The 14,790-nt window shown below is 42.9% G+C and overlaps 1 protein-coding gene, 1 long non-coding RNA gene and 1 pseudogene across 4 annotated transcripts; 2 read left to right on the top strand and 1 right to left on the bottom strand.

Annotated features, from left to right (window-relative positions):
- Window positions 1-242: 242 nt before the first annotated feature.
- On the bottom strand, window positions 243-7,487 carry NBPF7 (NBPF member 7). Of its 2 annotated transcripts, none has more exons than XM_033195486.1 (7): window positions 7,321-7,487; window positions 6,907-7,220; window positions 5,314-5,523; window positions 3,479-3,581; window positions 2,431-2,645; window positions 1,311-1,377; window positions 243-453 (listed from the first exon to the last, which is right to left on the bottom strand). In XM_033195486.1, exons 2-7 carry the CDS (start codon window positions 6,998-7,000, stop codon window positions 300-302), a joined length of 843 nt encoding a protein of 280 aa, XP_033051377.1. In that variant the 5' UTR covers window positions 7,001-7,220; window positions 7,321-7,487; the 3' UTR covers window positions 243-299. The 2 variants fall into 2 exon arrangements, with proteins under 2 accessions (XP_033051377.1, XP_033051378.1); XM_033195487.1 differs by having other exon boundaries at window positions 1,311-1,362.
- Window positions 5,446-6,980, top strand: LOC117074248. Its single transcript, XR_004433535.1, has 2 exons — window positions 5,446-5,564; window positions 6,691-6,980. It is a non-coding gene; the product is annotated as an uncharacterized LOC117074248 (long non-coding RNA).
- Window positions 7,488-9,602: 2,115 nt separating the features above from the next.
- Window positions 9,603-11,312, top strand: LOC117074954 (annotated as a pseudogene). Its single transcript, XR_004433789.1, has one exon. The product of XR_004433789.1 is annotated as a profilin-1-like (transcript).
- The last annotated feature ends 3,478 nt before the right edge of the window (window positions 11,313-14,790 follow it).

Below are 14,790 nucleotides of genomic sequence, written 5' to 3'. Positions count from 1 at the left end.
AATTTTTTGTATTCTTTGTAAAGATGGGTTTCACCATATTCTCCAGCCTGGTCTTGAACTCCTGAACTCAAATGATCCTCCCACTTGGGCCTCCCAAAGTGCTGCGAATATATGTGTGAGTCACTGCACCTAGCTCCATCCTAGTTTCTGAGTAAACCAATATGTATGTATACAGCCTGTCCTCAGAATGGATCTTCCGTAGCCTAGACAGAGGTATGAGACACAAGGAAAATAGAGGCTACCTGGGAGAAGGTTTAGAGCATCCTGCCATTCATCTTGAGAGGATTCGCCATCTACAATCAGAGTTGAGGTGGCTTTGTCTTCCTCAAATGTGATTTTTGTGTTCCTGTAAGGAGGTTGGAGTTAGAAGGGCCGTGGCTATTTGAAAAACTGATGACACATTCCTCCAGTGAGTCTTCAGGGACTTCCTTTTCTTCAGCCTTCTGCGCCTCCCTAATGAGCCAGGTGGGATAGAGATGACAGAAGATTAAACGGAGGGGGATTGGACCCCAGGGAGTCCTAGCTGGTTTTGACAAGAGGCATAAGAGAGTGGTTCCAGAAAGCAAACAAGAGGTTCCCATTAAGAGGGAACAGGCAATCCTCTTCTCTCTGCAATAGAGCATGGCTGCCATGGGAGACAGAGAGGAAGAGAGCAACCGGTGTTCATTGCACTGGACAGATAGGAGCTGAGGAGGATGAAGACTCAGCTATCCCTGTATAGTACACACAGCACACACAGAGAGACAACAGCTGCCACACCATTTCTAAGCTGGGTTGAATTTCTCATACTGTGGCCAAGGGAATGCAGGCTTTGGACCCATTATAGACTCCAGACATGGTGTGCCTTCTAGGCCTTTTTATTTTAACATTGTGAGATAAAATGTAAATTTTTTTGTCTAGGTACTTTTCCTGGTGTTTAACTTTGCTAGGTACTTCCTAATTCCTCTGCTTGTTGCCTCTTTGCTATTTATCGTTCATAACAAGAACCTAAAGACAACCATGGAGAAAGCAGCTTTGCACCTCCTCCTGGTTTTCACAACAGGGTAGAACAGACCTTCTCTGTGTGTGCAAGAAGTCCCTGGGGCTGGTGAGTTTATTGAGGGTCTTGCTTACAGGTACCATGAAGACAATGGACAAACATGTTAACAGGCCTATTTCCTTGTTGGGTGAGTGCAAAAAAATCAGTGCATTCTGCAGCTTTCTTTATCCTGCATCTGGAATCTGTGACTACCTTCACTCCCCTTGTATTCTTGCTGAGACCTTTTCCATATGTTACCACTCATTACCTGCTCCTGATTATTCAGTCTTACCTGGGGACAGGTGATTCCTGTACTTTATCAACCTCCTCAGCTTTATCATTTTCATCCTCGTCATTTTCTGTAAATACAGAAGTGTTCGTTCAGATATTTCCCACATCACACTCTGCAAGCACAGTCAGCCCAATGTGCACAGAGACGTGAACATCTATGATGGATCAGCGTTGGACTGAAAGCTCTCATGTTTTATCTTTAACAAAATGCCCTGGGGCGTGGTTTCCTGATCCATCAGGCAATGCATTTCTGATCTGGAGGGCCACCATCAAGATGTGGCCAAACACTGAAAAGACCTTTTGCTCCCCATATCACTGGAGGCTTATGCAGCCTCTCTCCGGCCTTTGGCAGCTGTCTCCCCCATCCCACCACAGATCTGATTCCCAGGCACAGGCTTGGTGTCCTGTCACAGTTCGCATTTCGAACCTAATTCTTTCTCTTAGGAGAGGACAAACTTGCCCCACAGTCCTCTATGCATCAGGAGACTTCACAGGCCCTCCATGTGGCTTCTGCTGTGTTATTCAGGGACATTCTCTCCATGGGGAGTGCTCCAGTCTGAAGCACTTCCTACCACCAAATGCCCCCACGCCAAGTGCCTTCTCCAACACCGCACGGCGAGGGGTTTCATCTCATTTTGGAAAGCAGCCATACGTGTTCCGGCATTTGAATGATAGAGACACTTGCAAGAGATAATGTGTCTGCCTTTGCAGAATGAGATACAGTAACCCAGGAAAGATAAATAAATCACTCACCAACAGTTACTAAGAACATTGCTGAAGAGACAGCCTGGGAACCTTCATTCTTAGTTCAGAGCTCTTTTCACTCTAACAAGCGTCCTCCCGTCACAGCCTCCTTCCTGTCCTTTAAAACTAGACAGATACTGCCTCTTGCTCCAAGGACCACCTTCCATCAAGGAAGGAGGGATATTTGCAATACTGTGACCTCCAACCCCATGGATTTCCCATCTCCGTTCTTACCCAGGAAGTCCTGGTCATGTCATGGCCACATATGTTTAGTGGGAAAAAACACCACCGATACAACTGTCATTGTGAAAGTACGGAGGTCTGGAGTCTCTCATAAGCCTGGGGTTTTGGGTCATCAGGTCCTATGGAAACCTTACCTGGGGTGAGCTTTTGGACGAGGTGCTGTGCCAGCCTACAGCCCTCGGCCAGCTGTTCTCGGAGGTCCCGCCCCTGGGAGTTGGCTGGCTCATCCGGAGTGAGGAGGGCCTGGAGATGCTGATTCAATGCGCGGGAGGCATCTCTCCCTTCCCGCAACTTCTCCCTTAACTGGCTCAGCTCTCGTTCCTGAGAGTGAACCAGGACTTTATATTGCCTAAGGTGAGATAGTAGAGAAAATTTAACAGTGGAAAGGGGTGAGTGATCAGTTCGAATATTGCGACAGAGATTTCTGAGACAATGTCCTCAAGGAGACCTCCAAGGAGAAGGTCAGCACATGTTTAAAGAAATGTCTGTGGCCAAGAGAAAGAACAAAAAATGGTTTACAGGCTTCCTCTATATCAGAGAGGACTCCTGTAAGATCCTCGATGATGTTCCATTCATCTTTCCCTTCTGTAAACAAAAGTAGGTGTCTTCCTTATTCAGTTTCAAAAAGACATTCATCCTTTCAGTTCCTCACTCTGGCCACAGACATTTCCACGTGTAAATACACATAGTGCATCTTGTGGTGACTAGATACAAAGTCAGGGACAGAAATGAGGCCGAGTGCAGATGGGGCGAATTGAAAAGACGAAAGAAGAAAAGAATGACTCCTAGGCAACATTGATTGAGTGGAAGAATGAGACGCCGCAGTCAGTCAGGAGGTGATTCTGACTAAGGGTAAGTGGGGTGGTGATGGCGCACCATTTTGAGTACACTGAATGCTGCTGGGTGGTTCCCACTCCTTTAGTTAATTTTGTGTTATGCAAATTTCACCTCAACAATTACTTCTTTGAAAAAGAGAAACCAAGACTCTGAGAAACAACTGCAACCCATAACTTATTATTATCCTTGTTCTCTGTTTCATAAATCTTTGTGTGTTGTGAGCCTGCCATGGCAATTCCTGCCCTTCCCCAGACCCAGCTTAGCTCTTACTTCTCTCCGCCGAGCTGCTGTACGTCAGAGATTTACACACCTGCCCACCTGCCTGCCCCCACAGGGCCCCCTCACCTGAGCTCCTCAGCTTGCCTGAGCTGCTCTGCAAGCTTCTCCTCCTTGAACTGAAGCTCATCCCGCAGCATAGATTTTAGGAGGTCTTTGCACTCTTCATAGTCTGAGAAAAGACAGACACACCGGCCTCAGTGAAAAGCTGAACACACAGCTGTGGTCACTGCCTACAGGGCAGGAGCCAGGTCCATCCCAAGGACATAACTGTCCCCAGTACCAGGCTCTAGGCAGGGATTTCCACCTCTTTACTCTTCAGTCTCCCGACTTTCTGGCATCTAATCCTCCAAAATTTAGAGACGAAGAAAGAGAAACTCAAGGGCACATCAAGGAAGTTGACAAGATGATTCAACCACAATGAAGTGGAGTCAGAATTCACAGCCCCTGAGGTCTGACTCTGAATGCGGGGCCACTTTCCCAAGCCTTGCAGCCTCTCCTCCAAAACACTGCACTGGGGCATGAAGTAGAGATTTCTTGGACAGTCGGGAAGGCCCCTAGGACTATGGGACTGATGGTTTCCCTTTGACTGGGAATTTCAAGGACAAATATGTCAAAGATTTTTAAATCATATCTGCAGATATGATTTTAACAATCATAACAGAAACATAAAGTATGAGACATAAGACCACAAGACTATGAAGGAAATATGCCCAAATACTAACAAAGTTTGTGTTAATTTAGAAACAGTAGAATGAAGAACTAATAGATAGTGTTTACTCTGTGCCAATAAATGTTCTAGGAGATTGACAAGAAATAGCTCATGTAATTCACTGCAGCAATTTACAGAGGTAGGTATTACTGTAGTACCCTATGAACAGATGAGGAAACTGAGGGACAGACAGGACAAGCAACTTGGATGGAGCCCAGGAGACAGGCCCAGGGTTCCTGCTCTGCACACTGCACTGCTACTTCCACACATTCTTGGGTGCATCTTTCTTCCTCTTTAGGAACAAAAGCCTGTGCCCCAGGAAGCAGGACTTCCCTCCCACCAGGGTACTCTCTGCTTTTTTTTTTTTCCTTCGAGTCTTGCCCTGTCCCCAAGGCTGGAGTGCAATGGCACTATCTTGACTCACTGCAACCTCTGCCTCCTGGGTTCAAAGGATCCTCCTGCCTCAGCCTCCCAAGTAGCTGGGGTTACAGGCACCTGCCACCATGCCCAGCTAATCCTTGTATTTTTAGTAGAGATGCAGTTTCACCATGTTGGCCAGGCTGGTTTCAAACTCCTGAGCTTGTGATCTGCCTGCCTCAGCCTCCCAAAGTGCTGGGATTACAGGAGTGAACCACCACACCCAGCTCCTCCTCCCTGCTCTTGATGCTGTCGGTTATAGATACCACAGGTTCTATTAGGAGCAGACTCCTCTTGACGCCCCTCACAGCGGGTACTGTGTACTATCACCAAATTTCCCTCAGGGTCCCTAGAACAGAGCTTTGCCTATTGGGCCTCAACAGAAGCCTGAACTGAATAAAAGTTCACTAGCCCCAGACATTTAGAACAACAGACTAGATGTTATTTGTCTGCCGGATCTTATATGGTACAGAGAGGATTCTTGAAAACATGATTTAGCCTCTTGGAGAAAACAGGTCATTCTGTGCCTGTGTCTGAAACCATAACTGAGATTTTAACTCTAGGCCCATCCCCACCTGACTGCAAACATGGAAAGTTTCAAAATACTTTGGTACCTCTGTCTTCCAACTTTAACAAAATGTGAAAATACCCATTTCTATTTTCCTAGAAGTACAGGAAGGATTAAATTACTTCTGATGGAGAGAGAATTCAGTTTCTCAGAGAGAAGACAGGACATCATTCATCACTTTTGTGATGGTGAGCCTATGGAACTTACTGTAACTGTTCTGCCCCTTGGCCAGAAAGTAGGCCAGTTGAGTTACAAGAAATTTCTCCTTGGTGTTTATGAACTGATGTTTGTTCTCTGCCCGCTGGGGGCGCAATTTCTCGTTGATTTCTAGAGTGTTCATCTCTGCCTTCTCACTGGACCAAGGGCCCGCAGATACCACCATGCTGACGTTTGTGGCAGAAGAGGTGGAGCCAGGGACTGGGGAGAAGAAACCCAAATATATGGTGGGTTAAAAATTGGTGAAATCAAATAGGTTGAATCAGGACTGAGGGATGTCGGTAACTGAAATTCTTAACTTACTGTTGAGAAAAACGAGATCACTCCGCAGAGCACTTTAGGATCCTTAACCACAAAAACAAGGTTCGAGGTGCCTGAGTTCAGAGCTAAGGCACTGCCAGTCGCTCAGAGTCTCACAAGAGTGAGGGAGATTGTGGCCAGCGTGCCAGGTAACGGTCTGCAGTTGCAATAACAGAATTAGAAGGTGGGGGTGTCATGGAATCTTAGGAGCCTGCATTCCAATTGCCCCGGCTTGGCTGAAACACAGGCACCCTGGTCTCACCTGAGGGTCACCACCAATGGGCTCATTCCTTCAGCATTCACTCTCAATATTTATGTACCTTTGTGACAATGCCACAGACCCATCTCTTTCCCAATACATCTAAGCACATTCCTCACTGTTTATCTCTTGTCTGTACAACATCATCAAGGCAGAAACAGTTTCCCAACAGGTTATATTTTCTTAATGGCAGTCATGAAGTCACCCCACCTGCTCTAAGTTAAAACAGATCTTAAGCCTTTTCTACAAGTGTAAGATATGAAACTTTTAGCCTGCACTGATATCCTCTGCATCTTCTGCAGTTTTTTTCTGTATCCACTAGAAAGTGAATGAATAATTCATTTTTAAAAAATGTTTTCTTTCCTGTCTCAGTATTCTTCTTGCTGCATCTCATTGTTATGTTGATTTCTTTTTTCTTACTGGGGCACCATCTTGGCTTTTCATTACACTCTAGACCAGTTTGACATCCCTATGTCCAAAGCTCTTCCTCTATGTGGGTTGATTTGTATTTTAATGGCACTGAGCACTACATTTCATACTTGTCACTTATGGATGTCATTCTAGTGCCACAAGAGCACTTTTCAAAGTATCAAATGATCAACATCATTTATATAGCCGTCTCCTGAAAACATGTGTGACCATCTATCTTGGGAATTTTTGTAAACCTGGTGCTATTTTGTTGTTTCCATTTTGTTTTCCCATATACTGAAAAGAATAGGGCCACGAGCAGTTCTTGTGGAATATGGTTTGATGTATATTTTGTTGAGTTGGACTAACACCATTGATTTTTGGTTGCATCCCACTAACAGAACATGGCAAGATCAAGGTTGTGGTCAGGGTTGGTTGGTGATCCTCAGTGGTGCAGTAGAAGGTGAGTTTGAGGTGAGAGGAATGAGTAGGAAAGAGTGACCCCCTGAACCACCTCCTCACTTTCTCAGCTTTCATTCCTACCTAGGTTTTGTGAGCCTGGAACTTGGGAGACTGTCCTGTAGCCCAGGTCTCCCAAGATTGGCTGCTGGACTAGCCTGAGTTGAGGGTGCAGTGGGTGAGACCCTGGGCTGCCCAGCATTCATGTGGAAGTGAAGGAAGGAGGACTGGATCAATCCCATTTGAAAGCATCCGTCTCTGCAGCCCACACCATCCTCCAATGACACTGTAAGGATACTGCTTTGAGATGTATCAACAGCTTTAAGTAAATGTATTTTCCGGGGTCTGGGAGACCTGACGTTCTGTGTCATAATGAAAATCTGTCAAGTTTCTTCATTTTAAAAATGATAAAACTGCAGGTTCACAAAGTTACATGGCTTACTTGAGGTCACACAGGGATGAGTTTTCAGCACTGCCAATAAAAGCAATAACAGTCATTATTCAGTCATTATTCCTAGGATCCATATAATTCAGTAAATATTCACATAATTATTTAGTAGATATTCACTGACCAATTCGTACAAGGCATTTTGCTCAAAACTGTGCTCATATTTGGACGTTGTATCTTCACCATAATCCTTAAGGTAATGCTATTATCCATACGTAACAGGTAAGAAACCTGAAGAAGAGGGATAGCAAAGCATGTGTTTGGCCATATTTCTATTTTTTGGTTTTTGTGATGCCAGAAGAATGAGCAGAATGAGTCACGGGAAGCGTGTTCATTCCTGTATGGTTTTCCAGGACAGAGGTGTGCCCTCCTAGAGTACTGGACCAAAATTCCCAAGTGTCTGCAACCTTGCTTTAACAGTATGGGAAATAACCTCTATCACCTGGAATTTCCCTGGAACTTTGGAATATGCAAGAGAAGTATGAGACTTGGGTCTTCCCTTGGCTGTGTTTAATTCACTCTTCAATTCACTCACTACCTTCTCCCAGGGTGGGGATTATTCTATTCATGAGGGATCCACTTCCATGCCCCAAACACCTCCCATTAACCCCCTCCTCCAACACTGGGGACCACATTTAAACATGTGATTTCGAGGGGACCAACATCTAAACTATAGCAGCCACCATAGATTAATTTTGCTTATTCATGTGCTTCATAAAAATGGAATCATTGGCCGGGCGCGGTGGCTCAAGCCTGTAATCCCAGCACTTTGGGAGGCCGAGACAGGCGGATCACGAGGTCAGGAGATCGAGACCATCCTGGTTAACACGGTGAAACCCCGTCTCTACTAAAAAACACAAAAAACTAGCCGGGTGAGGTGGCGGGCGCCTGTAGTCCCAGCTAATCGGGAGGCTGAGGCAGGAGAATGGCGTAAACCCGGGAGGCGGAGCTTGCAGTGAGCTGAGATCCGGCCACTGCACTCCAGCCTGGGCGACAGAGCCAGACTCCGTCTTAAAAAAAAGGAATCATTTTGGCCGGGCCTGGTGGTTCCCGCCTGTCATTCTAACACATTGTGAGGCCAAGGCGGTCAGATTACCTGAGGTCAGGAGTTCGAGACCAGCCTGGCCAACATGGCAAAACCCTGTCTCTACTGAAAATACAAAAATTAGTCAGGCATGGTGGCAGGTGCCTGTAATCCCAGCTACTTGGGAGGCTGAGGCAGGGAGAATTTGTTGAACCCGGGAAGCAGAGCTGAGATCGTGCCACTGCGCTCCAGCCTGGGCAATGGAGCAAGACTCTGTCTCAAAAAAAAAAAAAAAAAAAGGAATCATTTAGTATGTTCTCTTGTTTTGACTTTTCTTACTTAGGTGGTTATATATGCCACTAATTTGTTTGATTGTGTTTTACTCTTGTTTCATTTTGTTTTGGCCAAGTAATATCCTATTGATTGTATGATTATCACACAATTTGATATCCATTTTTCTGATGGAAGAAAGGTTTGCTTGTTGGCTACTGTGCATAAGTAACTATGAATATTCTTGTACAATTATTTTTGTGAATATACATACTTATACTTATTTTACTTATTTTCCTGGGTATCTAAACCTAGGGATGAAATTGTTTGGTGAATGGGTAGAAAATGGTCACAGAGTTTTGCAAAGAAGTTGTATTATTTTACATTTCTATGAAAGATGTAGGCCATTTCCAGGTGCTCTACATTCCCACACACTTAATATTTTCAGTGTTTTAAATTATAGCCATTCTACCATGTGTATGGAGATATCCTATTTTGGTTTTCTCATACCTATTGTTCATTTAGATAACTTCTTATGGAAAAGACCTTTTCAAATGGGGTGTTTGTCATTTTCTTTGTAATCTATAGGAATTCTTTATATATGTTGAATGAGTCCATTTATATATACATTTGTTGATATTTTATAGCAAATAATTATTTCTGGTCTACAGATAGCTTTTAAGTTGTTAAACAAAACATAATAAGCAGAAAGTTTTTAAAAATGAAGGGCAATTCACTTGATTGCTTACTGTGGTGAGTGCTACAGTATCTCGTCTAAGAGTCTAAGAAATATTTTCGTATGTCAAGTTCATGAAATTATTTCCTGTTTTTCCTTCACAAGGTTTCTCATTTTAACTTTCATACCTTAAGTTAATTTCAGTGTATGGTGGAGAGTGGTTGTTAATATTAACTTTTTAAAACAACAAATATTATTTCACTCAAAAATGTTTTACTTAAAAGTCTTTCATTTCCCCAATGAAGGGCATTGGTGTCTCTGGCAGTGCCAGTGCCTTGGTCAGGACGGCAGCGCCTGCCCTGAGCTCTCCGCCTCTCGCGCCCCCAGCCACGGCGGCCCCAGCAGCAGCGACCAGAGGAGCCCCTGCAGCAGCGCAATGGCCGGGTGGATGCCTCTATCTACAGCCTAGTGGCAGACGGGACCTGTTAGGACGTGGCCATCGTGGGCTACAAGGACTCGCCCTCTGTCTGGGCCACCGTCCCAGGGGAAACTTTCGTCAACATCACCCCAGCTGAGGTTGGTGTCCTGGTTGGCAAAGACTGCTCAAGCTTTTTCATGAATGGGCTGACACTGGGGGGCCAGAAATGTACTGTGGTCCCGGACTCACTGCTGCAGGATGGGGAATTGACTGTGGATCTTCAAATGAAGAACATCAGTGGAGCCCCCACCTTCAATGTCATTGTCACCATGACTGCCAAGATACTAGGCCTGCTGATGGGCAAAGAAAGTATCCACGGCAGTTTCATCAACAAGCAGTGTTATGAAATGGCCTCCCACCTTCAGTGTTCCCAGTACTGACCTCCTTTGTTCCTTCCTCTCCACCGCTTTCCACAGCTTTGCCCCACTTTCTGTCTCATACACACATACACCATTTTAATTCTGGGGGCCGTTACCCCACACCCCTTATTGCTGCCAAAACCACATGGGCTGAGGGCCAGGACTAGAGGGACAGATACCCCCTGTACCCATACCCTTCCTGTGTGTGGTTGGAAAACTTTTTCGTTTTGGGGTTTTGAGTTTTTTTAATGAATAAAAAAGATTCTACTAAAAAAATTAAATAACTGTACATATGTGGGCATATTGCTTGAATCTGTATTCTTTTACTTTGATATATTTATGGATAGGTACACCAAACTACCATTTTTAAATTACTGTAGCTTTAAAATCAGGTTTGAAATCTAGCAGAGTAAGTCCTCCAAGTTATTGCTTCTTCAAGACCGACTTGCCTATTCTAGGTTCTTTGATTTTCAAATACATTTTGAAATTAGCTTTTAAATTTCTCTAAAATCTTTTATTAGAAATACTAATCAGAATTGTGTGGATGTACTATGCTAACAAAATTGAGTCTTCCAGTCAATGAACATGATATATATTTCTCTGTTTAGTCTTATTTAATTTTCTCACCAATTGCTTTAGGCCTTGTACCTGCTTCATTGCATGTATTCTTAAGCATGTAATGATTCCAGCTATCAATCTCTATTATATTTTATTGAATTTCATTTTCTAGCTGCTAATTGGTAGTATGGAGAAATTAAGGTGACGAAATCAACTTTATGAAGGTATAATTTAGGTACAACAGACTGTACCACTTTAAAATGTATAATTCAATGCATGTTTACAAATGTATACACTAATGGAACTACTGCCACAACCAAGATAGAGGAATTTCCCTGTGCCCCAAAGTTTCTTGTACCCCTTTGCAGTTCATCCATCTTTCAACCCTCAGTTCCAAGAAGCCGCTGTCATTTCAGGTCCGTTTACATTTTTAACTGTTTTCTATAAATGAAATGATACCTGTGTTCTTTTGTGTCTGCCTTCTTTCATGCATCAACTTCATTTTAAAATCCATGCATATGAGTATTTGCATCAACAGTTAATGCCTTGTAATTGCAAGTAGTATCCCTTTGTGCATCTATACCATGTTTGTTTATACATTCACTTGTGATTGGACATTACTGTCATTCCAGGTTTGGGCTATTATGAAGCTAACATGAGCATCCATATATGGAAGGCCAGGTCTCACTAATGCAGGCCTCCCTAACTACTGTTTCAGTACCGACTGAGTGGTCAAATTAAATATTAAGAGCAAAAAATAAGCCACTGCCCTTATACAAAGGCTAGAATGTAACAAAAGCCCACTAAGAGTTTTGCCTAGGCTTTTCCTGGGCCTTAAAGCATGACAAAATAACAAAGGAATTCTTAACAGGAATCATTTAGGATTAAACAAGTTTTATTGGAGGTCTGAAGGAACTCCCCAAACCTCTGTGATTTAGCAGGAGACAAGATGAGGGTCCCCACCACCTGGACCCATTAAATTAAGTGAATTTACTGAGGCACCAGAGGAAGGTGTTCAGGACTCAGACCTCAGTTATAGATTAAAAGAAGTTAATCACTTACGTATTTAGATGAATGCACACTTCCACATACACATATAGCTTAGAAGGTACATAAACTCTGGAAAACTTTGTAGTTTTGAGTTGGTCTGGTGATAATTTCCAGGCCTTCTCCCTGTAACCAGTTGCAGAAGTAAAAATTCTCTTCCTCCTCAGTTCATCTGCATCTTGTTACTGGGCCGTGAGATATAGCAGCCTGCCCCTCAGTTTGGTCTGGAATCACACATACAGATCATTGTGCAGACATAGTGTGTATTTTCCTAGGAATGGAATGACTGTCCGTCTGATTTGTATGTGTTTAACCTTTAAGAAACTGTTAGATTTTCAAAGGAGTTGTACCATTGTTCATTCCCACAAGTATAAGACTTCCAAGTGCTTTATATCCTCACCAACATGTACTATTTTCAGCCTTTTTAATTTCAGCCATTCTCATGGATACGTACGGGTATCTCATTGTTGTAATGACTGATCTCCCTGATGACTAAACAATGGAGCATCTTTTCCTATGCTAATTGACCATTTATGTATCTTCTTTTCTGAAGTATCTATTCAAGTCTTTTGAGAAATTGTTTCATTGTGCTGTTTATTTTATCAGACTGCATTATATATATATATATATACACACTCTAAAAAAACCCTTTGTTGGAGATAAATATGATATGTCCTATATTGTGGCTTCTTTATATGTTCTCTTAATGTTCCCTATTTGGAAATAATGATAGATAATCTTCAAAACGGTGAATATATATATATATATGTGTGTGTGTGTGTGTGTGTGTATACATACATATATGTCCTAAGAATCATTAATTAGACATAAATGTATCTATTTCTGGATTCTCTCTTCTCTTCCACTGATATATATTTTATTTTTTTCAACAAAACACATGCTCTTGATTTTCTTTTTTTTTTTTAATTTTTTAAATTTATTTATTATACTTTAAGTTCTAGGGTACATGTGCATAACATGTAGGTTTGTTACATATGTATACTTGTGCCATGTTGGTGTGCTGCACCCATCAACTCATCAGCACCCATCAATTCATCATTTATATCAGGTATAACTCCCAATGCAATCCCTCCCCTTTTCCCCCTCCCCATAATAGACCCCAGTGTGTGATGTTCCCCTTCCCAAGTCCAAGTGATCTCATTGTTCAGTTCCCACCTATGAGTGAGAACATGCGGTGTTTGGTTTTCTGTTCTTGTGATAGTTTGCTAAGAATGATGGTTTCCAGCTACATCCATGTCCCTACAAAGGATGCAAACTCATCCTTTTTTATGGCTGCATAGTATTCCATGGTGTATTATGTGCCACATTTTCTTAATCCAGTCTGTCACAGATGGACATTTGGGTTGATTCCAAGTCTTTGCTATTGTGAATAGTGCCGCAAGAAACACACGTGTGCATGTGTCTTTATAGCAGCATGATTTATAATCCTTTGGGTATATACCCAGTAGTGGGATGGCTGGGTCATATGGTACATCTAGTTCTAGATCCTTGAGGAATTGCCATACTGTTTTCCATAATGGTTGAACTAGTTTACAATCCCACCAACAGTGTAAAAGTGTTCCTATTTCTCCACATCCTCTCCAACACCTGTTGTTTCCTGACTTTTTTTTTTTTTTGAGACGGAGTCTTGCTCTGTCGCCCGGGCTAGAGTGCAGTGGCCGGATCTCATCTCACTGCAAGTTCTGCCTCCCGGGTTTATGCCATTCTCCTGCCTCAGCCTCCCGAGTAGCTGGGACTACAGGCGCCTGCCACTTCGCCCGGCTAGTTTTTTGTATTTTTAGTAGAGACGGGGTTTCACCATGTTAGCCAGGATGGTCTCAATCTCCTGACCTCGTGATCCGCCCGTCTCGGCCTCCCAAAGTGCTGGGATTACAGGCTTGAGCCACCGCGCCCAGCTTCCTGACTTTTTAATGATTGCCATTCTAACTGGTGTGAGATGGTATCTCATTGTGGTTTTGATTTGCATTTCTCTGATGGCCAGTGATGATGAGCATTTTTTCATGTGTCTGTTGGCTGTATGAATGTCTTCTTTTGAGAAATGTCTGTCCATATCCTTTGCCCACTTTTTGATGGGGTGTTTTTTTCTTGTATATTTGTTTGAGTTCTTTGTAGATTCTGGATATTAGCCCTTTGTCAGATGAGTAGATTGCAAAAATTTTCTCCCATTCTGTAGGTTGCCTGTTCACTCTGATGGTAGTTTCTTTTGCTGTGCAGAAGCTCTTTAGTTTAATTAGATCCCATTTGTCATTTTGGCTTTTGCTGCTGTTGCTTTTGGTGTTTTAGACATGAAGTCCTTGCCCGTGCCTATGTCCTGAATGGTACTACCTAGGTTTTCTTCTAGGGTTTTTATGGTATTAGGTCTAACATTTAAGTCTCTAATCCATCTTGAATTAATCTTCATATAAGGAGTAAGGAAAGGATCCAGTTTCAGCTTTCTACTTATGGCTAGCCAATTTTCCCAGCACCATTTATTAAATAGGGAATCCTTTCCCCATTTCTTGTTTCTCTCAGGTTTGTCAAAGATCAGATGGCTGTAGATGTGTGGTATTATTTCTGAGGACTCTGTTCTGTTCCATTGGTCTACATCTCTGTTTTGATACCAGTACCATGCTGTTTTGGTTACTGTAGCCTTGTAGTATAGTTTGAAGTCAGGTAGCGTGACGCCTCCAGCTTTGTCCTTTTGACTTAGGATTGTCTTGGCAATGCGGGCTCTTTTTTGGTTCCATATGAACTTTAAAGCAGTTTTTTCCAATTCTGTGAAGAAACTCATTGGTAGTTTGATGGGGATGGCATTGAATCTATAAATAACCTTGGGCAGTATGGCCATTTTCACGATATTGATTCTTCCTAACCATGAGCATGGTATGTTCTCCCATTTGTTTGTGTCCTCTTTTATTTCACTGAGCAGTGGTTTGTAGTTCTCCTTGAAGAGGTCCTTTACATCCCTTGTAAGTTGGATTCCTAGGTATTTTATTCTCTTTGAAGCAATTGTGAATGGAAGTTCATTCATGATTTGGCTCTCTGTTTGTCTGTTACTGGTGTATAAGAATGCTTGTGATTTTTGCACATTAATTTTGTATCCTGAGACTTTGCTGAAGTTGCTTATCAGCTTAAGGAGATTTTGGGCTGAGATGATGGGGTGTTCTAAATATACAACATGT

The sequence above is a fragment of the Trachypithecus francoisi genome, unplaced genomic scaffold, assembly GCF_009764315.1.
Source record: "Trachypithecus francoisi isolate TF-2019V2 unplaced genomic scaffold, Tfra_2.0 Lachesis_group5, whole genome shotgun sequence".
NCBI classification, from domain to species: Eukaryota; Metazoa; Chordata; class Mammalia; order Primates; family Cercopithecidae; genus Trachypithecus; species Trachypithecus francoisi.
The sequence above is the reverse complement of the archived record's forward strand: the minus strand, read 5'-3'. Positions and strand labels throughout refer to the sequence as shown.

Coding starts and splice junctions, on each gene's coding strand:
- NBPF7 (XM_033195486.1), bottom strand. CDS start 7,000: ATGCTTTCAAATGGGATTGATCCAGTCCTCCTTCCTTCACTTCCACAT. Junction 5,524..6,906: donor CCACTGCACCCTCAACTCAG/GCTAGTCCAGCA, acceptor TCTTCTCCCCAG/TCCCTGGCTCCACCTCTTCT. Junction 454..1,310: donor CAGGAATCACCTGTCCCCAG/GTAAGACTGAAT, acceptor CTGGCTCATTAG/GGAGGCGCAGAAGGCTGAAG.